At 47.0% G+C, this 23,980-nt stretch overlaps 1 protein-coding gene across 2 annotated transcripts in view; it reads right to left on the bottom strand.

The window, feature by feature from the left end:
• STXBP1 (syntaxin binding protein 1) overlaps positions 1 to 7,720 on the bottom strand; it is a 50,620-nt gene extending 42,900 nt beyond the window's left edge. Inside the window, exon 1 of one of the 2 annotated variants that reach the window (XM_080667208.1) lies at positions 7,439 to 7,720. In XM_080667208.1, the coding sequence (XP_080523334.1) occupies positions 7,439 to 7,475 (37 nt within the window). In that variant the 5' untranslated portion in view covers positions 7,476 to 7,720. The remainder of the gene's footprint in view (positions 1 to 7,438) is intronic. The other variant, XM_080667207.1, reaches the window with a different exon arrangement.
• Positions 7,721 to 23,980: the final 16,260 nt, after the last annotated feature.

Here is a 23,980-nt window from a genome sequence, read left to right as displayed (position 1 = left end):
TCCCAAATCACCTCTTATGGAAATTGTGCCCCAGTTTAAACTACTATCACCCCATAAGAGTAACATCTAGTTCAATACAAAGAAAGACTATATTTAGAAATAAATGGCAAGGATATAGCATATTAAAAACTATGGGAGGGGGTTGGGAACAAAACCTATGGGATTTGTACTCAGCCTTTGATGTTTTTATTAGAAGAAAAAAATTAACCAAACAATTAGTATTTAATTAAGAACACATACCCACAACATAGGTGGAAGAAACTTTAAAAAAAAAAATTAAAATAGACAAGTCTCTAGCAAGTATTTTCATAAAATAATAACAAGCAGGGTAGACTGAGAAAGGAGATCACAACTACTGATACAGAGTATCTTTTTAAAATCCTACAAATTTAATTTCGTCAACAGTTTGAAATTTTTAAGCTGAAAGGCCTACTTTCTAAGGAAATATAAATTGTCAAAACTGACTCAAGGAGAAATAGAAAGCCTAAATAAACAAATCATAATAAAACAAATGTAAAAGGCTGCCCAATATTAATCCTCTTCCCCCCCAAGAGCAACAAATTCAAATAGTTATTTTTCCTTTTTTCTCTCCCTTTATTGATTAAGGTATTACAAATGTGTCCTTATCCCCTCATTGCTCCCCCCCACTCCCCCAAACAGTTTTATGGATAAATCATTTCTAACATTCAAAGAAGGAATTTCCATGTTATCTGATCTATTCTGGAACATGTAAAAAGATGGGGACCTTCCCAATCAGTTTAAGGAGAAATTCTGATGCTGAAGATCTAAAACAGATTTAAAGAGAGAAAGAAATATTATGTATAATATAGAGCTCAACTGTCCATTCCATATATTTAGTGAGGCCCGCTAGGTACCAGCACTGTTCTAGGTGCAGGGGACACAGCAGTGAACAAAACAGTCTAAGCTCTCACGGAGCTTACATTTGGCTGGTGGAAGCAGGGATCAGCAAATAAACCAGTGAGAATGAAATGTGAGATTTGACAATTCAGCATGGTAAGGGGATAGATAGGAAATTCTGGGGAAAATCAAGGAAAGTTGCCATTTTATATAAAGCACTCAAACCCTAGCCAGTTTGGCTCAGTGGATAGAGCGTCGGCCTGCGGACGGAAGGGTCCCAAGTTCCATTCTGGAGTCCATTCCGTTTAAAGGGCACATACCTCAATTGCAGGCTCCATCTCGGCCCAGGTCCTGGTCAGGGCACTTGCAGGAGGCAACCAACCAATGTGTTTCTCTCACATCGATATTTCTCTCTGTCTTTCCCTCTCTCTTCCATTCTCTCTAAAAATCAATGGAAAAATATCCTCGGGCGAGGATTAATAAAATAAAGTACACAAAAAAGACCTCATTGGTGAGGTGGTATTTGATCAGAGACCTATAGGAATTAAGGAAACAAGCATGCAGACATCTGAAGGAAGAACATTTCAGACACAGGACCAGCAAAGACCAAGCCCTGAGATGGGACCATCCTTGGAATGCTCAGAGAACAAGAAGGCTCAAGTGTTAATGAACATAGATGCAAAAATAAAGAGTAAAATTTAATCATACAGGAAAAAAAATATATAACTATCAAGTAAAGTTTATTTAAAAGTGTAATGATTGATCAATATTAGAATTAATTCTATTCTATTATATTAAAATTTTAAAACTATAGGAACTCTAAAGAAACTGAAAAAGTAGTTAATTCTGATTTTAAAAACAAAAACTCAGCAAACTGGAACTAAAAGCAAGTAGTTTAAATGTCACTTCCGTAGGGAAGCTTTCTCTAATCTCCTCAGTCTTATGACAAGCCTCCTTGTTATATGTAATTATATAGTGAGTGCTCTGTATCATTCCTTTGTAATTCCTTTTTTTTTTCTACTTAATCCTTACCCGAGGACATTTTTCCATTGATTTTTAGAGAGCGTGGAATGAAGAGGGAGAGACGAGAGAGAGAAACATCATTGTGAGAGACCTGCCCCTATGGGGGCTGGGGATCGAGCCTGCAACCGAGCAAGGTACATGCCCTTGATCGGAATCGAACCTGAGACCCTTCAGTCTGCAGGCTGACACTCTTCAGCCGTGGGCAAACTACGGCCCGCGGGCCGGATCCGGCTGTTCTATCCGGTTCTCTTGCTCTCCCCTCCGCTCCTTTACTCTGATTTTATATTAGTTCACACAAACACTCCATCCATGCTTTTGTTCCGGCCCTCCGGTCCAGTTTAAGAACCCATTGTGGCCCTCGAGTCAAAAAGTTTGCCCACCCCTGCTCTAACTACTGAGCAACTGGCTAGGGCTCAGATCCATTCTTGATGGCAATGTGGATGCCCTGGGTTTACTGGGTTTCTGCCATGTGCCTGGTGATGCTCAGACAGACATTTGTCAGCTTTGCGATGTGTAGACAGCAGTCTGTCCTCGGGTTCTCCACTCTGTGTTCTTGGTCACCTATGGTGGTGGTTACATGAGTGTGTAATGGCTGAAATTTGAAGAACTGTTCACTAAAAGGGGTGAATTTTACTGTGTGTAAATTATACCTTAATTTTAAAATGGAAAAAATGCAACATATACTTAATATAGTTCAAAATATACTTGCTGTTTCTTTAAAAAAAAAAAGTATAGGAAATGAATGAAGACTGCTTCTATTGAGGTGTCTTCTCAACTGTGACACATCCTGTGAATCATGGCCCCATCTGAAAAAGGTATGTGTTTAATGTACACATGGCAACTACATTCTTTTCCAAAAAAATATGATTCTGATAAGCAAATATGAAGGGAAATTGCTAGTAGCTAGGAAACAACAAGAAAAGGCCCTAGCTGGTTTGGCTCAGTGGCTAGAGCATCGGCCTGAGGACTGAATGGTCCCGGGTTTGATTCCGGTCAAGGGCACATGCCTAGGTTGTGGGCTCAATCCCCAGTGGGGGGCGTGCAGGAGGCAGCCAATCAATGATTCCCTCTCTTCATTGATGTTTCTATCGCTCTCTCCCTCTACCTTCCTCTCGGAAATAAATAAAAAAATATTTTTTAAAGTAAAATGATTTAAAAAAACGAAAAACAAACAGTACATTTTGTAATTCTTGCATCTTTGTAACACACTGACAAAACTTCAGGGAACAGGAATAAACTCTGGGTTATACAACATGGATTTATATAATTGAAACATAATCTATTAACTTAAAAAATATATAAAAATTCCACAAAAGATGTCATTGTCCTTTCTCTTACAATCTCGTTATAGCGAGCAGAAGAAAACAACATTTACGGGGGGAGATGTAAATAAATTAATAGGACTGGGAAAAGAAATTGGGTCAGATTACAAATCGTCCATATGTTCTTCAGGTCCATTCTTCCATTTTCCAGTTCATTTGTACCTTTTCAAGAAGTATATTCGAGACTCTACTTTCTCCCCCAAAACGCTGGCCCCACAGGATAGAGGCAGTGTGTCTCTTCTCAAAATCCTGTAACACTCCTACTGACCCTCTTTGTGGATATTTTCATAATGATAATATTTACTGAATTTACTGTATGCCAAGAACTATGCTAAATGCTATACCTGCATTATATCATTTAATATTATAGAACCCCACAATGTAGGTGCTGTTATTACCCATTTTGTAGATAAAGAAATTGAGGCACAAAAAGGTTCCATTATTTGCAAAAGTCACACAGCTAATAAGTGGTAGATCAGAATTTATCCCAGGTAGTCTGTTTCCAGAGCCCATTCTCTGAACTGCTACACATAAGATTAAGTCATTCATTCAATATTTACTGAGTACCAAGACCTAATAAGCAACACTAAAGATAGACATAAAATAAGGTAAGGCAAGGTCATGCCCTAGCCGTTTTGGCTCATAGAATAGAACGTCAGCCTCCCAAGGACTGAAGGGTCCCAGGTTCGATTCCAGTCAAGGGCACATACCTTGGTTGCAGGCTCAATGCCCGGCCCTGGTCCATCCCAGGCCCTGGTCGGGCCCTGGTTGGTGCCTGAGGGAGGCAGTCAATCGATGTGTCTCTCTCACATCAATGTTTCTCTCTCTGTCTCTCCCCTTCCCTTCTACTCTCTCTAAAAATCAATGGGAAAATATCCTCAGATGAGGATTAACCAAAAGGAAAAAAAAAAAAAGAAAGAAACTTCTGGTCTAATTGGGCAAGACCAACACAAAGAAGTGCAATACAGAGTGTACCCTAAGTGTGTTGGGAAGTGACAGGGAAAACCCGGACAGGGAAAGCACCTCTGAATGCAGGATTGTCTAAGCCTGTCACACAGTAAGGCAGTGCCCCATATGCTAGTCACCTTTCATTCCCCTATAATTCCTAATGGGCTCTGAACAAACATTTATTTACTGAGTGAACAACTAAAGTTGACCCATCTCCTCTACTTTTGTTGTGCCATTCCAAAACTCAACTCAGAACGATGTGACAAGAAGCCAAAACTACATTTATTTTACTCTCCATCGGATCCTTCATCCATTCAGTAAGTGTTCACTGACTGCCGACTATGATCCAGCCACCAATCTTGGCAGGGGATACAGTGGGGAACCTGTCCGATAGAGACCCTGCTCTACTGGACATTCCAACTGAATGAAACAATCAAACATATACAAACAAACAAAACACTGAAGATCATTACAGATCATTTTAAGTCCTATAAGAAAATTAATGAAGAAACATGATAAACAGTGACCATGAATTTTAATTTATATTGGAAGGCCAGGCTTGACAATGACTTTTAAAGTGGTGCATTTTGTCCTAGCTGGTTTGGTTCAGTGGATAGAGCGTCCGCCTGGGGACTGAAGGGTCCCAGGTTTGATTCCAGTTAAGGGCACATGCCCGGGGTTGTGGGCTCGATCCCCAGTAGGGGGCGTGCAGGAGGCAGCCAATCAATGATTCTCTCTCATCATTGATGTTTCTCTCTCTCCCTCTCCCTTCCTTTCTGAAATCAATAAAAATATATTTTAAAAAATAAATAAAGTGGTACATTTTGGTATTAAAAAAACACACCTTTATTTCAGGTTTTATTTATTTATTTATTTTTTAGAGAAAAAGGGGAAGGAAGCTAGAAACCCCATCCAAAATTAGGAGCCAGCATTAACCTGTGTTATTGCCAAAGGATTACAATAATATTTATTTCCAAAATGTATTCCTAACTCAATTGTTAAAGGAACAGAACATTGTTCACACATTCCCAACTGTATGTAAAATTTGTTTGGTTTTATTTTCATAAAAGGTGGCTTTGCTTTATTTCAGAAAAAAAATTTTGGCCATATTAGATATTGATTTATTTCTACCTTTATGCTTGCTTCTAAAAAAGAGGGGAGGGGAGGACTAAGGAGCCACCTGCACGAACAGGCAAGTGGCAAGGATGAAAACCCTGATTTCTATAATGCTTAAGGATTTTGTTTTAAAATCACCTTATTCAAAACATTTGAAAGAATGTAGTGTAACATTCACATTCTTCCTATTCCATATTCCATAACACTTATTTATTTATTTTATTGGCTGAGTTTAGGGAAAGGAAGGGGGTAGATAGTGAGAGAGGAGAGAGAGAGAGAGAGGAACATCAATTTGTTGTTTCACTTATTTATGCATTCATTAGTTGATTCTTATATATGGCCTGGCTAGGGATTGAACCCATAACCTTGGTGTGTTGGGACTATGCTATAACCAACTGAGCTCCCGGCCCATAACACTTTATAAAGGGCACTGGAAGTAAGTGGTGTATCTGGAATTAGGAAGAAAGTTATTTTTTTTTTTTTTACTAATGTTGCAAGGAAATAGACACCAAGTTTTAAAAATTAATTAATACCGATTTTGGCAAGTCACTTAACTACTCTGAGCCTCCATGCCCCCTCCCCCAGCAGTTAAAATGAGGGTGTTGACATTACAGGATCCCTATGATCCTTCCAGCCCTAAACACTTTGGTTCACCTTAGAGAATGAACAGAAGGTACACTGTGATTCAAACCTTTACTGCAAGGGGAAGGCAGGTATTACAGTGGGCACTTAAAAAAAAAACGTGCTCATTTGGGGTTCAGTTTTTATAACAATTTTCTTCTGATGTAGAGGAGAATGTGTGCTACAACAGAAGAGAACCATTGGAAGGGAAACGAATCTCCACCATCTTTATTCTACGTCCTTTCTTATCCTCTCCTCCAGAGAAGAGCCCAGTTTTAATTTTCTCTTAATTCCAAAAGAGGCAGCAAAACCCACAGCAATCCTTACACAGTTTTTGTTCAAAGAAATAGCCAAAATCCCGAAGAGGCACTGTTTGTCTACACAGCACCAATCTTAGCACCGAGGACTCCGGTTTCCAAATATAACCAACACCAGCCCTCGCTCCGCACTCACCACCATCCCTTTCTAAAAACCCATTTACTTAGGGCCTTTCATCCAAACGCATAAACAACCATTTCCTCCCTGCAATGGTGGCTGGAACAGCCCGAAACGTGCAGCCGAGCAAGGGCTGAGTCGTGCAAACAGGGAGACTGCAGACTGCGGTGCTGAGCAGGGCCACTCCTCCCGCCGCACAGACAGCTTTCCTCGCCGCTGGTGTGATTTAGGGGGGCTCCGGACCCTGATCAGAACCCGCCCTTGAAACCAAGACCCGGGAATCGGAGGAGGAGAGAGGTGGCCTCGGACCCGCAGAGCCAAGCCTTTGGGAAACGCTTCTCTCCAGCTCCCAGGAGTGGCCCGGGCTGGAGCCGCTCCCCGGTGGGTCTCTGCAGCGGGAACCGCTGCTCCGGCTCCCCGGGAAGGAGGAGGAAGGGGGGCGGGGGGAGGACACAGGCCGGGATTTCGCTCGTCACGATTCACGAAGAAGGGTGGGAGGGAGGGAGGGACTGGAGCAAGAAAAGCGAGTGGAATCAGGGGACTTAGGGAATAAAGAAAGCAAGGAAGGGGAGTAGGGAAATGGGGAAGGTGATGGGGTGAAGAATGGGGTGCAAGGGAGAGTGATGAGGTGCAGAAGGGGAGGGTGATGAACAGCAGAGAGTAAAGGCGAGGTGAAGGGGAGGGATGGGGGCCGGGATGAAGAGGGAGGAGAAAGGAATGGAGTGAAGGGGATAGAAATGGAGGTGAAGAAGGGAGAGATGGGGTGAAGGGGGTGGAGGCAAGAGAGGGATGGGGATGAAGGGAAGGGATGGGGATAAAGGGGAGGGATGGGCGCAGGGGAGGGTGGAGTGCAGAGGGGAGGGAGGGAAAGGGTGTGGAAGTGGGGATGGGGAGAGCTGGGGAAGCAGGGAAGCAGACGCGGGCCGCCCGCAGGAGGCCGGAGGGACTGCCCTCGGAGGGCGGCGCCGGAATAACGGAGCCCTCCCTGCCACAAGCCCCCGGCCGGGCGGGGCGAGCAGCCAGTCCGCAGGCCCGGGGCGGTGGGCAGGTACGGCGCCGGGCTCCTACCGGGCAGCCGCAGCCCCGCCCGCGGAGAAGACCCCGATTCCACTTACTCTCTCCGACCACGGCTTTGAGGCCAATGGGTGCCATCGCGCTGCGCGAGTCTTCGGGCTGCGAGCCTCCTCACGCGACGCCCGCGGACACCGCCGGCTCCCCGGGTCGGCGCGCACTGCTGGCCGCAGCCTGCCGCCCCAAAGCCGCTCTCGGGACCGACTGACGCTCGGACTCCGCGCGGGGGCGCCGCAACAGTCAGAGCGAGGCTGCCGACCCGCCGGCGTGAGCGCGCGGGGGCGGGGGCGGGGCCGGCAGGGGGCGGGGCTTCGCGCCAGCCGTCTGCGTCACCCACGCGGCTGCGCCAATCGCACTGCGGCCCGAGGGCTCGGCCCCGCCCTCCGAGATGCGGCTGGGCGCGAGGCGGCCTCTGGCTGGAGCGGGAGCCGCGCCCTCCCCCTCGCCTCACGCGCCGCGCGCCCCCGGCTACCGCACGCTCCCCGAGCTCCGGGTCCTAGAGTCCCCTCGGCTGCCTCTGCACCTGAATCCCTGGCCACAGGCTACTGACACTCTCCATCTTCCTGAGACCCAGCTATGGTCCTGTCTTTCCTCTTTTTGGGAGCATTTCATTCTTCCCCTGCCCATAAAAGGAACTCCGAGGCTAGATCTCTTAGTAGTGGTGCCCACTCCCAGCCACAACCATAACATGTGTATTGACACCATCTCTCTCTGGGTATCTATTCATAACATCCACCATTCACTGACCTGTTAGGGGTCCAGCTCCAGGCTAAGCCCCTGACACGCATCATCTCATCAAACTCTCATAATAACGGGGCATTGTTTTTCATCTCCACTTTCAGGGAAGGACACAAATTGAGGCTCGGAGAGCTGAGCACTAGACTTCGCTCTCAGGTTGTGTATTATTCATTAGCAAATATTTGTTGTCATCTCACCACTGTATGTAAGCCGCTATTCTGGACATTGGAGCTACAGCCATGTACAAGCCCGACTCAGTTCCTAGTTTCTGGGCACTTAAAGTTTAAAAATTGTTAAATACCAACTCTGATAAGAACATGCTGTGGGACTACTCTTAGTCTTAGTATCTCCTTCTTTTTTTAAAAAAATATATTTTATTGATTTTTTACAGAGAGGAAGGAGAGGGATAGAGAGTTAGAAACATCGATGAGAGAGAAACATCCATCAGCTGCCTCCTGCACACCTCCCAATGGGGATGTGCCCGCAACTAAGGTATATGCCCTTGACCGGAATCGAACCTGGGACCCTTGAGTCCGCAGGCCGATGCTCTATCCACTGAGCCAAACCGGTTTCGGCAGTATCTCCTTCTTGAAGTCCACCTTTTTCGAGGTCCCTGGTCAGTGTTTGCTGGAATGTCTTTGTTGGGAGCTATTACTTTTGAAATATGGGACAGGGCTCACCTTTGGCTTTAAACAACAACAAATAGAGTAGAGCCCAGTTAAAAATAAGAAAGGACAGGACTGAGCTAGTAGTTGTAAAATTAGTAAGTACTCGTTCATTAAGTTTTTGAAACAGCTCTGTGAGCTGGATCTTTTTCTTGATAATATTAAGAAGCCCTAGCCAAGTGCTGGAGGTAACCAGTCGATGCTTCTCTCTCACATCGATGTTTCTCTCTCTGTGTCTCTCCCCTTCCCTTCCACTTTCCCTAAAAATCACTGGAAAAAATATTCTCAGGTGGGGATTAACAAAACACACACACACACACACACACACACACACCAAAAAAAAGAAATGTGATGTTTTACAGATGAGAAACTTGAAATTCCGAGAAGATAAGTACTTTGTGCAAGTGACAGAGGAAAGATCCAATTCTAAATCTGAGTTCTGAACCCTTATGTTATATGAGCCACAAGTAAAGAAGCCGAGGCCTAAGGAACACGTTCCCCTGGTCATGCAGTGAACAATGAGGACAAGAGGCCACAGGTCCTAGTTCAAGCCCCAGCCCCGGGGCGTGAAGGATGGACATCCTGCCCCAATATGCCCCAACAGAACCTTCATACGGCTTCTAGGAGAAAGTATTCACCTGTCATCTCCTTATGTCTGGGTTCACCTTTTTACCCAGGGAAGATACTGATAGCTTCTCTGCATCTGTAGAAGGAGGGGATAGTTTGCAAATGTGAGGGGACTTAAGCTGCATCTGTGATGCCACGTGCTCCCTCCTTGGCCAGATGGCACAAGTCAGCAGAGACGGCCCTCAAGGAGCTGGAGTTCTAGCTGGGGAGACAGACAGGAATAAAGAAGTCACATGCAGCGCTGAGTTACTGTTCTAATGAGTGCTGGAGCAGAAGGACAAGGGGCTGTGAGAGGGAAGGACAGGACACCTGACCCAGTGGGGGCGGAGGGGTACAGTCCACACAGTCTCCCTGAAATGAGTAAAAGGTAGCAAGAAGGAACGGGGAGAGTGTCCTAGGCAGATACACGGAAGGTACAAAGACCATAGGAACAGAGAGGGGGCCAGAGAGTCTAAGGGGCGGGGTGAAAGAACAGCCCCCAGGGGCAGACCTCGCTGCAGAGCTCCAGGACTAGTGGGTGGATCTGCATGAGACCTCCTCAAAGTCAGAGCAAATAAAATACAGCAGCTCCTTCGTTTCTACAGGAGGAGAGACAAAAAAGAAATCTCTCCCTGCGATGTGTACCTGAAATGTTTCCTGGGAATGGCGGCACTTAGAACGGATGTTATTTTAAATAGGAGGGTTGAAAGAGCAAGGGGTTGATAGACTGAGCTCACTCCAGAACCCCTGACTGAGGAGGCGGATCTGAATTTCTCTGGATGGGGAATCCAAGACCTGATTGGAGATCTCCGACATGTCTGAGCCTTGACTTCTCCATCTCTGAAACAGAGACAACAAAGCTCAGGGCCTCTCTCCCCAGGTGGTAAAACCCTCCCTCAGTCATCGCACAGTGCCCTGTGCTCTGTATTCTTTATTTGCATACACATTTGATTCATGCCAGACATCTCGCAAAGGACTCTCATGAATTTTCACTGAATTCTCACTATGGCTATTATTACCCCATTTTCCTGGGGCGCTGGGAGGTGCGTCACTCGCCCAAGGTCACATGGCTGTAAGTGCAGACCCCAGTCTCCCTCTCTGACGTCCTGATGCTCAGGGGACAACGTCCAGGTCCCAGGCGCAGCCCCAGGGCCTTGGCCTAAGGAGAGGTTTGCCTGTGTGAACAGCTTGCTGGGAGCGCATCAGCAACAAGAGCCAGAATCCCTCGGGAGTCCGGACCCAAGCGGGTCCACCACCCCAGCCCGGCCCAGCCTGGGAGTGGGACGGGGCTGTGTTCGCGGGATGCTCAGGGCTGGTCCTCCGGCTCGCCTGCCCGGCGCGCAGGTGCACCTGCTGCTGCGCATGCGCGGCCTGCTGCCTCTGCAGAGCCGGGTGCTGGCCAGTTGCTGAGGGTGGGAAGAGTCCTATGATGCACGCACGGGTCACGTGAGGGGTTGGCCACTGCGCCAGAAGTCACGCAGGTGGGAAGACGGATGCAGAGAGGAGCAGGAAGAAGCTGGGCTCAGACCAGAGAAGCAGGGAGCAGCCTGGAGGGACTGAGAATGGAGAGAGAGGAACAAGCGAGCCAGAATAGGCAATGGGGTAGACCCTAGTGAGACAGCAGGAACCGGGTGCAGTTGCCTCCATCAGACCTACTGATACCGCGGACCCACTGGCTCCCCCCCCACCCCGCCCGTCCCCGCCCCCGCCCCCGTCCCCGCCTCCCACCCAGGGCCTTTTGGAGGGCCTGGGTCCAGAGTCTGGGCCTCTTCTCTGACAGTCTGGGGCTTGCACCTCCCTCTCTTCTACTCTTAAGTAGCAGCAGCGCTTGCATTTTTTTCGTGTTCATCTTCACCCCTTTTCTTGGCTGCTGGGTCTTGAGATTCTGCTACATTCTTTTAGGAGCAGTTTTTTAAAGAATTCAACAAGATGATATTTATGAGGATCTTTAATACTGAGGACCCAGTAAGGAGCCGATTAATGTTAGCTGTGAACAGGGTCAAAAGGACATGACATGAGGCTCCACATACAGTTACGGAGATTTCAGTCTGTGTCCTGCCTCTGTTGCTGCTGTAGGCTCATTAGAAGAGGACGGAGAGTAATTGTCTCCGTGGCAGCCACCCCTGCCACCCCACAGCCTGTCCAAAGAGCAGCTGGGCCCGGAGAGCCTGTTGGGTACATCCTTGTCCCTCAGAGTGAGTTAACCGTTTTCTGTGTTTTTGATCAGAATATATTATCAAAAAGGCTTTGTTTTCAAAAGCCTAGGCCAGGTCCTCAAACTCAAAAGGACTGTAGGGGCCAGACAGCCACGATAACACCTCAGATTCTCAGATTGGCCAACTGCAGGGCACATGCCTGGCTCAGCGGGGCCGTGCTTACTCAGCCCGCACCAGTGATGACTAAGGGCCTTGACTGTAGAAATTACGTGACGTCTCCCAATGTTTAAGTTCCACCAGATTTATTTTATTTTTTTAAAATATATATTTTATTGATTTTTTACAGAGAGGAAGGGAGAGGAATAGAGAGCTAGAAACATCGACGAGAGAGAAACACCCATCAGCTGCCTCCTGCACCCCCCTCCCCCACTGGGGACGCGCCTACAACCAAGGCACATGCCCTTGACCAGAATCGAACCTGGGACCCTCCAGTCCGCAGGCCGATGCTCCATCCACTGAGCCAAAGCAGTCAGGGCCCAACAGGTTTTTTTAAATGTAAGAACACCACACTGACCAAACAAAACACATTTCCAACCTCCAGGCTACCTGCATGCAAACTGTGGACTAAGACTTCTTCCCAAAGGGAGAGGTTGGATACTCCCAAGCAGCAGATTCCTGGAGACGCACTGACTTCTACCCCACTCACATAGAGGGGCCTGGTGGGTGAGGCTTCAGACAGGGGTAGTGGTGGGCAGCAAGAACCAGGACCTTCCTCCTCCACCTGGAGAGGGAGGAGCAGGTACCTCTGCTCAGCCTGGCTCTGGGGCAGCAGACTGGAGTCAGCCCCCCCCCCCCTTTTTTTTTTAACTTTTATTGATTTCAGAGAAGAAGGGAGAGGGAGAGAGAGATAGAAACATCAATGATGAGAGAGAATCATTGATTGGCTGTCTCCCGCACTCCCCCTACTGGGGATCGAGCCTGCAACCCGGGCATGTGCTCTTGACCGGAATCGAACCTGGGACCCTTCAGTCCACAGGCTGACGCTCTATCCACTGAGCAACATCGGCCAGCCGCTTTCGAATGGACTGAAGAGCAACTGCAGTGGAAGCCTCGGAGGACAGCTGATGCGGGCAATTCGGCTTTGAGGGGACTGTGAAAGCCCCAGAGCCCTGGGACATGCCCAAGACCGAGGAGAGAATCACCCCCAAATGCCAGATAGTGCAAGTCTCAGAGACCTCAGACAGTGGGGCCTTAAAGCTGGTTTTATTCGATTTTGAAAAACAAAGAAATATGGCATTTTTTACACTTTGCATATCAGAGAACAATTCATGCCTTTTACACATTAAATTGTTGTGGAATCCCAGGGGGAGTTTTCGTTCCAACTGGGGAAATGGTTTTGTTCAGATGTGTTCTGTTTCCGGCCAGCTTGGCCAGAAAGCTTCATGGGAGACGTGGCATTTGAGCTGAGCCCAGAGGCCGAGAAGAAAGAGAAGATCAAATCCACTCAAAGGAAAGAGCATAGGCTCTTGGGAATGTGTGCTGTCTCATGTGCTCCCAAGGTCTGAGAAGGTGTACACATCCCATTAGTCAGTAATGGTGATTAACCAAGAATTATATTTAACATTTTTTTTGATCTGTGGGTATTATTATTTTTTTAAATTTTAATATATTTTTATTGATTTCAGAGAGAAAGGGAAAGGAAGAGAGACAGAAACATCACCGATGAGAGGGAATCATTGATCGGCTGCCTCCTGCACACCCCCTACTGGGGACCAAGCCTGCAACCCAGGCATGTGCCCTTGACTGGAATCGAACCCGGGACCTTTGAGTCCGTAGGCCGACGCTCTATCCACTGAGCCAAACCGGCCAGGGCTGTGGGTATTATTTTTTTCAAATGGTTACTAAGTTGTTAGGTCCTAACTACTTACTAAGCAGAGCTGTTAGGTTTTCATTTGGGTCAAGGACTGTGAAAAAATTACTGAGAAGGGCTGCCGTGTTTGGGAACCTCTGGCAGAGGCAAAGTGTGGTGGCATTCAGTAACTCAGCAATATTTATTAAACACCTACTGTGTGCCAGGCACTGGAGATACAGCAATGAGCAAAAGAGACAATTCTCTGTGGATGTGAAGCTGACATCGTAGAGGGGGAAAGACAATGAATAAGTAAACGCTAAATTAGATCGTATGTGAGAGGGTGTTAAGCGCTGTGGTAATAATAGGTAAGGTGATCAGGACTAGGGGGTTGGACAACTTGTATTTTAAAGGGGACAGGCAGGCTGGGCTTCATTAAGAAGTGGTTGGATTGCCGAAACCGGTTTGGCTCAGTGGATAGAGCGTCAGCCTGCAGACTGAAGGGTCCCGGGTTCGATTCCGGTCAAGGGCATGTACCTTGGTTGCGGGCACATCTCCAGTGGGAGATGTGCAGGAGGCAGCTGATTGATGTTTCTCTCTCATCGATGTTTCTAACTCTCTATCCCTCTCCCTTCCTCTCTGTAAAAAATCAATAAAATATATATTAAAAAAAAAAAAAAAAAAGAAGTGGTTGGATAGGAGTTCAAAGTCAGTAGCCAGATCTGGGTCTTCCTGTCAGCACTTAGGACATGGCTGACACCAGGAAGGGTGACTGAGATGACCTGGGAGCTGAGGGTCATGTGAAGGGCCCTGAGAAGCACCCCAGTTTAAGGCTGAGTGAAGGGAGCAGAGCCCAGAGGAGACAGAAGGGAAATGGATAGCCCAGCCGCGTGGTTCAGTGGTTAAGCGTTGACCTATGAACCAGGAGATCACGGTTCGATTCCTGGTCAGAGCACATGCAGGAGTTGCCAGTGTGGGGCGTGCAGGAGGCAGCCAATCACTGATTCTCTCTCATCACTGATGTTTCTATCTCTTTCTCCCTCTCCCTCCCTCCCTCTCTGAAATCAATAAAAATATCTTTTTAGCCCTAGCTGGTTTGGCTCAATGGATAGAGCGTTGGACTGCGGACTGAAGAGTCCCAGGTTCGATTCCAGTCAAGGGCACATGCCTGGGTTGCAGGCTCGATCCCCAGTAGGGGGCGTGCAGGAGGCAGCCAATCAATGATTCCCTCTCATCATTGATGTTTCTATCTCTCTCTTCTCCTTCCTCTCTCTGAAATCAATAAAAATATATTTAAAAAATATTTTTAAAAAATAATTTTATTTTATTTATTTTTTTAATATATTTTATTGATTTTTTGCAGAGAGGAAGAAAGAGTGATAGATAGTCAGAAACATCGACGAGAGAGAAACATCGATCAGCTGCCTCTTGCACACCTCCTACTGGGGATGTGCCCGCAACCAAGTTACATGCCTTTGACCGGAATCGAACCTGGGACCTTTCCGTCCACAGGCTGACATCCACTGAGCCAAACCGGTTTTGGCTAAAAAAATAATTTTAAATGTGGTGTGTGTGTGTTTGATTCAGAGAAGCAGGACCCCTCTGAGTGATATAAGATACGGGGTTGGTAACAAGGACTAGATCTCATGCAACTGTGGGTGCTGGTGGAACAGACTGTGCAAGGCCTCTGCACCTGCCGGTAGTTGGAAAGGAGAGATGGACATGCGGGGGGAGAGCAAGGACACATCTGTCTCTCACCCTCTCCAGCCTCAATGACACAGGTGACCTGCAGGAGAACTGGTGTCCTTTACTGCGGAGCTGCACACAGACCTGGCCCAGGGCTCAGAGAAGCCGAAGGAGGAGACCGGGCAGGAACCAGAGAAGACATATGCCCAGGTGTTGCCCCGAACCAATAATAAGGCAGGTTAACAGCTCAGGGACAGCCACGTGCCAGGCCCCTGAGAGCCTGAGGCCTTCCTCCAAAGCACAGAGCGTGAAAGATGGCTGCTCCTTCCAAATCGTGAGCCAGTTTATTTTGTGGCCAACCCAACTTGGAACCACACCGGGAAGAGGATTCTAGGAAACTCGGTTCCAGCTAAGTTGACACAGTACGGAGTAGTGTGTGTGTGAGTGTGTGTGTGTGTGTGTGTGTGTGTGAGAGAGAGAGAGAGAGAGAGCACAAATGTGACAAAATGTTAACAGTTGGTGAATCTAGCTGAAGAGCGTTCAACTTTCCTGCAGATTTTAAATTTTTAATAAAAAGTTGAAGGTGAAAAAGGCACTAGGCCTAGATAGTTTTACAGCTGAGTTCTGAGTTTTACCTAGTCTTTTTTTTTTAAGATTTTAAAATTGATTTTTAGAGGGAGAGGGGAAGGGAGAGGGAGAGGGAGAGGGGGAGGGGGAAGAGGGGGAGGGGAGGGGGAGGGAGAGGGAGAGGGAGAGAGAGAAACATGGATGTGAGAGGGAAACATCTATCGGTTGCCTCCTGCACGGCCCCCTCTGGGGATTGAGCCCAAACCCCCAGGCATGTGCCCTGACCAGGAATTGAACCGGCAACACCTCAGTGCCCAGGACGATGCCCAACCAACTGAGCCACACCAACCAGGGCTTATCAAGTCTTTACACAGATTAATAGTTTGCATAACAGATTATTTCTGTTACACAAACTGTTCTAGATTATACAAAAATATAGAACGTTCCGACCCATTTTAATAACCTGACTTTAGTACCAAAACATATTTATATATATTTTAAAAAGTAAAACCATAGACCATTTTCACTTTGGGCTCCCCTGCTTCATCCCCGTGAATAAGATGTTTAATCACTAGGAAGGCAGTCAACTTAATTCATTACATAAACAAATTAAAGAAGAAAAACCATGAATAACTTTTTGGCCAGAAAATATATTTAAGCTGAGTGAGCACCTGCACCAGGCTAGACACGTCGGTTTGTACAGTGGAGCTCCTGACTTCAGAAACTCACAGGTTTCTTGTAATTGAGTGTCCAGTCAATCGGATGATGGTGTATGAGAAACAGCGATCGGTGCTCATGGAAAACAATTGCATTCCCAATGGTGGGGCATGAAGAGTGAGGATGAATGAGAAGTCAGGGCTGAGCTCTAACCGGTTTGGCTCAGTGGATAGAGCGTCGGCCTGCAGACTCAAGGGTCCCAGGTTCGATTCCAGTCAAGGGCACATCCCCAGTGGGGAGTGTGCAGGAGGCAGCTGATCGATGTTTCTCTCTCATCGATGTTTCTAACTCTCTATCCCTCTCCCTTCCTCTCTGTAAAAATCAAATATATAAAAATATATTTTTTTAAAAAAATAAAGAAGTCAGGGCTGAGCTGTTTGACACAGAAATTAAATGTGAGCTCCTGGCCCTTTACAGATAGGGAAACGGAGGCCCAGCGAGGAGAGGGGACTTATCCAAGGTCAGAGATGCCCACCCAGCCGGTCAGCAGCTGCTTTTGAGTAATCCCCTGGATCTGGAGAACTTAGGCCAAGCAGAGACAATTTTCCAAAACCAGGCTGTCCCCGCCCCCTGCGGGTAGTCAGGAGGAACAGCAGGTCCCTGAGGCCAGGCCTAGGGTAATGGTATCCAGATGTTTTCCTTTTGCCCCAGGTCCAATATGACAGGCACTGTGTTGTGATGAATCCCTGGTTTTGCTTAAAATTTTTGTATTTTGTTCATCATGAAATTTTTGGCACTAATTTTGATTTTTTAAAAAATATTCTATCAGCCCGGCCGGCATGGGTCTGTGGTTAAGCATCGACCCTATGAATAAGGAAGTCACAGTTCGATTCCTGGTCAAGGCACATGCCTGAGTTGCAGACTCCATCCCAGTGTGGGGGTGCAGGAGGTGGCCGATCAATGGTTCTCCTCATTGATGTTTCTATCTCTCTTTCCCCCTCTCTTCCTCTCTGAAATCAATAAAAAATATATTGAAAAAATATTATATCAATTATTTACCTTGATTACTAAGGTTTTGGGTACAGTCACACACACACATACACACACACACACACCCTTAAATTTTGCACCCTAGACTAGAACCTTATTGACTTCCATTCCCATCACCTTATACTCCTAAAACCTTATCTTCACCCCCATCCTCATTTCCTCCCCAACCCAGCACTGGCATCTCATCAGAGAGCCTCACCTCTTCTGTAAGACTACAGGAAAGACCCTCCCTCCCTCCCTCCCCCCCCTCCCTCCCTCCCTCCCTTCCTTCCTTTCTTCCTTCCTTCCCAGCTCCTCTATGCCAGGTGCTGTGTTAAGTAGACAGGGGGTGTCTCTGCCCTCAGGCAGTTGTCAAGTAAGGAGGCATCCAAAAAAATGCAATAAAGTGTTACAAGAGCTTTAAATGGCCAAGAGACGAAGGATTGCATGTGGGATTATGGGAGAAAACGCATTTGGATGGGTTCTGTCCCAGTTCCCACTGATACCTGCTGCCTCGTCTATGTCTGAGCCACAAATAATAAGTTAGCAAGCACTTACCATGTGCCCAGCAATATTCTACAAGCATTCTACACACTTGTGATGGAGGCACCACTTTTACCTTCACGTACAAATGAGGAAACTGAGGCTCGGAGATGTGAAGTCACTTACTTAAAGTTCCGCAGCTGGTAAGTGGCAGAGCAATGATTTGATCTGACTTGACTCAACACCCATTCGTTTTTGTTTTTCAAATGAGCTGTAATTGAAATATTTTCCTTTGTAGGTCTTACTAGTAACTAGCTGGGCATTCCACGGCACCACTGTTGATGCCATCTATGATGTCATGAGGGTGGCGGCCATCAACATTGCAGCCAGCAGACTGGGCATGGTTCCAGAGAGTTCTCTAGCTAAAGATTGGTGCCACATCTGCTGGTAATGTTGACAATCTCATCAAAAGTTAAATCCCACCGTGCTTAATGTTCTTTTTCTTTTTTCTGTCTCTTGGGGCTTTGATGAACAGGGCAGAGGCAGAAGGCACTAACTACCTCAATCTGGGCCTGTCTGTTCTGAATGGTCAGTTTCACCATAATCCTCGGGCCCTTCCAATCACCGGTTGCTCTGGTGATGACATCACCAGTCCTTTTTGGAGACAGGCCCAGGGCACTGATCTTGGGGGCCAGGGCAGAAGTGGTACTGGCTTCCCCACCGGTGCACCTCAGGTATAGAACTCTGATCTCATTGGGGATGAACTTTGATGTCAGATGAACCCAGATTCAGAACAACTGAAGAAAATTGCACCTACGAACACCCATGCTTGTAATCTTTAGGCCGTATTTGTTTATTCAACAAATGTTTTTGCATGCCTGTATCTGACAGGACTTGTTTTAGGTGGCTGGGATACAGTAGTGAAGAAAATGATTGAAAATTCCTCCCCCATCATGCAGCATTCACGCTGGTGAGGAAGACAAGCAATAAACATGTAGTTAAACAAACAAGATACGTTCCGATAACAAAAGTGTTATAAAAAAACTAAAGCAGGGTAATGGGGTAGGAAACCTGGGTTATCATGAGGCCTCTCTGAATAGGGGACATTTGAGATGAGCCCTGAATGACCTGAATGCTAAGGGATCTACCAAGTGGACATCTGGAGGAAAAGTGTTCAAGGCAGAGGGAATAGGGAGTGCAAAGGCCCTGGGGTAGGAGGAAGATGGGTACCAGATTGTTGTGGCTGGAAAACAGTGAAGGAAGAAGAGGGAGGGAGATGATGAGGTCTGGGGCCAGTTCACATAGGTCTTAGTAAGCCATGATAAGGAGCTTGGATTTTATTCCAAGAACAATGGAAAGCCACTGGAGGGATTTAAGCGGGAAGGTGGAGGGATGTGAGTCGCAATTTTAGATCACTCTAGTCTGTGGTTTCTCAACCTTGGCACTGTTGACATTGGAGCCAAGTGATTCTTTGTTGTGAGGCCTGGCCTGTGCACTGTAGGATGTTTAGCAGCATCCCTGGCTTCTACCCACCAGATGTCAGTACTACACTCCCAGTTGTGAGAACCCACAGTGTCTCCAGACATTGTCAAATGTCCCCCAGAAGGGTACACATTGCTTGCAGGCGAGAATGAGTGCCATAGTCATAAAAGCAAAGAAGGGCTGTGGAAATGTTCCCAGCCGAGGGAGCCTGCAGAGACATGACCGCAATGTGCAATACCTGATCTTGGACTCGATCTTGTGCAGGAGAGTGAAGAACACTAGCAAGGTGCTACTGGGTTCATCAATACAATACAAATGTGAATGGTAGAGTGAATAGCAGCATCGAGACAATATGAATTCTACCTAAGTTGAAACTGTACTGTAGTTATTAAGGCAATATCCCCATGCTTGGGCGATACACACTGGAGTGTTTAGGGGTAGAGAAGCATGATGTATAAAGTCTACACTCAAATGATCAGAAGAAATTTTATATATATACTAGAAGCACGATGCACGAAATTTGTGCACTGGGGTGTGTGTCCCTCAGCCCAGCCTGCACCCTCTATAGTCTGGGACATCCCTCTCACAATCTGGGGCTGCTGACTTCCAACCGCTCACCAGCCTGCCAGCCTGATCACCCCCTAACCACTCCCCTGCCAGCCTGATCGACGCCTAACTGCTCCCTTGCCGGCCCGATTGCCCCCAACTGCCCTCTCCTGCTGGCCTGGTCGCTCTCAACTGCCCTCCCCTGCCAGCCTGGTCACCCCAACTGCCCTCCCCTGATGGCCATCTTGTGGCAGCCATCTTTGACCACATGGGGGCAGCCACCTTATGTGAGAGCATGAGGGTCAATTTGCATATTACCTCTTTTTTATATAGGATATATATAAAATATGTGAATGTTATTTATGTGTGTATATATAATCCCATGCTATGTGTGTATATGCACAAATGTGTGTATCTAGATCAGGGGTCCTCAAACTTTTCAAACAGGGGACCAGTTCACTGTCCCTCAGACTGTTGGAGGGCCAGACTATAGTTTAAAAAAAAACTATGAACAAATTCCTATGCGCACTGCGGGCCTGGGATGAGTCGGCTGCTAAGCAGGACAGGCAGCAGCACCCAGCGGGCCGGATAAATGTCCTTGGCAGGCCGCATGTGGCCTGCAGGCCGTAGTTTGAGGACCCCTGATCTAGATAGATCGATACATACGTATATAGATAGATTCCCATGACATAAAATAATAGTTTAGCCTAGCCGGCTTGGCTCAGTGGTTCAGTGTCGACCTATGAACCAGGAGGTCACAGTTCAATTCCTGGTCAGAACACATGCCTGGGTTGTGGGCTCAATCGCTGGTGTGGGGCATGCCAATCAATGATTCTCTCTCATCATTGTTTCTATCTCTCTCTCCCTCTCCCTTCCTCTCTAAAATAAATAAAAATATTAATTAAAATAAAATAATAGTTTAATTTAAGTAAATGGTATACAAATGTGCCCTTTGTACTATTCTTATTCTTGCAACTCTTCCGTAAGTTAGAAATTATTTCCAAATGAAAAGGTTAAAAGATCACGCTTCTCTCTACATGCTGGGGGCCTGTGAGTTGGTACAGCCGCTTTGGAAAGCTCTGCAGCGGTCCCTACTGAAGCCAATGCCCTGCCTCCCTGTGACCCGGCGGGTCCACCTCTGGGCACGTTCCTAATAGAAACGAGTTGTATCGACCGAACGACCTGTACCAGCAGGCACATAGCAGTGTATTCTTAATAGCCCCAAACTGGAAGCAGCCCCAATGTCCCTCAGTAGTAGAACTGATAAATGGAGGTAGCTCACTCACACACGGAATCTGCCCGACAATAAAAAGGACAACGTGCAAATACACACACGACACCACGGGTAAATCTAAAAAACACGATGCTGAGTGTAGTGAGCCAGACACCAAAGACAGCGCATTACATGGTAACCTCATTTCTTTGCCGTGTAACAACGGGCCAGCCTGACCTAATATGGTGATAGAAATGAGATACTGGTTATCTTTGGGGGGAGGGGCAGGTGGGCTGGAAATGTTCTGTATCTTGATGTGGGTGGGTGTTCCAGGGGCGATTACATGCACAGAAGTGTATAAAGCTGTGCGCTTAAGATTCGTGCAATCTACTGCGTGTCACTTCAGTAAATAACAACAACAAAGGATTGCCCTGGATTCTGTGTAGAGACTAGAGTAGTGGTCCAGGCAGACAGCAGAGAAACCAGCTGGGAGGCTGTGACAAAGGTTGGGGGACAGAAGGGTGGGACGATCAGCTTGCAGCAGCCACAGGATGGGACATGGCAGAGGTGGGATGAAATGAGAGAAAGAGGGGGCTTGAGGGTGAGCCCTGGTTAACAGCTGGGAGGGTGGTAATGCTGGTGACTGAGATGCGAGGCCTGGGGGAGGAGCGGACCTGAGGACCCCTGCCTGGCCTGCCCTCAGTTCCCCAATTTCTGCCCGTGTTGGAGTTCCCTCTGGTCACCACCAGGGGGCAGTAGGTTCTTTCCTGGCGGACCAGGTAGCCTGAATCCTGCTCGGAGGCACCCGCCCAGGGCACAGCTGTGGAGCCTCCTGCCTGAGTGGCCTCTTGGTCACCCGCAGACACTGTGCTCCTCGCAGAGGAATCTTGTGGGATGGAGAGCGAAAGGAATGAAATCCTAAAACCTGGGAATCTGAAAATCGTGGCGCCAGCCCTTCCACCGTTCCCCTTTATGCTCAGGATGGAGCCAGGCTCCTTAAGATGGTCACAAGGGCCCGGCCAGCGTGGCTCAGTGGTTGAGCTTCGACCTATGCACCAGGAGGTCATGGTTCGATTCCCAGTCAGGGCATATACCCGGGTTGTGGGCTCGATCCCTGGTCTGGGGTGTGTAGGAGGCAGCCAATCAATGATTCTCTCTCATCATTGATGTTTCTCTCTCTCTCTCCCCCTCTCTCTTCCTCTCTGAAATACATATATATATATATATATATATATATATATATATATATATATATATATATATATAGATGGTCACAAGGTCTTGTTCCAGCACCCTCCACTTCACCTGCCCCCGCTGGACCCCAGTCCTGCCTCGGGGTACAGACGGGCTTCCTGCGAGTGCACCCTCATGCACACATGCTGTTTCTGCAGCCTGACCCCCTTTTCTCTTCACACCCCTCAGGGATCCTTCTGCCAGGACCCTTTCCTCACCCCAAATGTGGGTCAGCCTTGCCCCCCTACTTCGCCCATCATAGCCCTTTCTCCCTAAATGATATTAGTCAGTCCCCCTGTCTGACTCCTCGGCTCATCTGTGGCTCTGAAAGGCAGGGCAGGGCCTGGCATGGACTCCAAGAATATTTGTTGAACGAATGAAAAAAAGGAATTACTGAATGAGTGAATCTGAGGTTGTAAGAGGACAGCATCTCAGTTAACCCACTGGGGCTTTCGAAGTCCGAGACCTGGGTTAAGTACTGCCATTTATGAGCTGTGTGACCATGGCAACTGTCTTAACCTCTCTGGGTCTCAGTATCCTCATCTACTTACCACAGTGTACAGTTTCAGTGATATGATGCATGTCAGTCCTGTAGCCTAAAATCTGCACATAGTACGTGCTCAATCAAAGCAAGAGGATTTTTTTCTGATTAAAAAAATATAAATATGGCCTGGCTTGTATGGCTCAGTGGTTGAGCATTGACCTGTGAACCAGGAAATCATGGTTCGATTCCAAGTCCTGGCACGTGACTGGGTTGCGGGCTCAATCCCCAGTGGGGGGCATGCAGGAGGCAGCCAATCGATGATTCTCTTTCATCATTGATGTTTCTATCTCTCCCTTTCTGAAATCAATAAAAAAAATATATTTTTAAAAATGTAAATATGTGTGTGTTCAATTATATCTGTTTGCACTATACAATAAACTGTTAGCTAATGCCAGGGAGTAAAATTGGGAGAATAAGGTAAAATCTTTCATTGTACTTCATGTACTTCTGTAGCTGAGTGTGTTATCTTACTCATGTTTTACTTTAGTAATAACACAAAGCTTAAAGGAGAAATATAATCCAATAACAAATGAAAGAATGCTAAACATGATGAGTCAGTAGTCATCAGAGAAATGCAAAACAAAACCACATGAAATACCACCGCTCATCCCCAGAAAGGCTAAAATTAAAGGATGGACGATAACGAACGTGGCAAGAATGTGGACCAACTGGTGGAGGAGGCACTGTCTGTGGGAGTGTAAAATCTCAGGCATTGTTGGTGGGAGTGTAAAATGACACAACCACTTTGAAAAAATGTTTGACAGTTTGAAGTAATAAGCCACACTTCCTCTGTGAACCAGAAATTCCACTCTTAGCCGTGACCCAGGCACCAGGAGAAATGAAAATGTGTGTCCACAGAAAGACTTGTAATGAAGACTCGCAGCATCTTTATTTATAATAGCCCCACGCTGGGAGCAGCAGGAGAATGGATAAACATTTTGTGGCATATCTCTACCGTGGAATACTACACAGCAAGACAAGGGGATACTTTACGGATACAGGCAAAAACATGGGCTACTCTTGGAGACATAATGTTTTTTTTTTGTTTGTTTGTTTTAAATAAATCTTTATTGTTCAGATTATTACAGGTGTTCCTCTTTTTTTCCCCCCATAGCTCCCCTCCACCTGATTC

The sequence above is a fragment of the Plecotus auritus genome (genome assembly GCF_963455305.1).
Source record: "Plecotus auritus genome assembly, chromosome: 5".
Lineage (NCBI taxonomy): Eukaryota > Metazoa > Chordata > Mammalia > Chiroptera > Vespertilionidae > Plecotus > Plecotus auritus.
The sequence above is the reverse complement of the archived record's forward strand: the minus strand, read 5'-3'. Positions and strand labels throughout refer to the sequence as shown.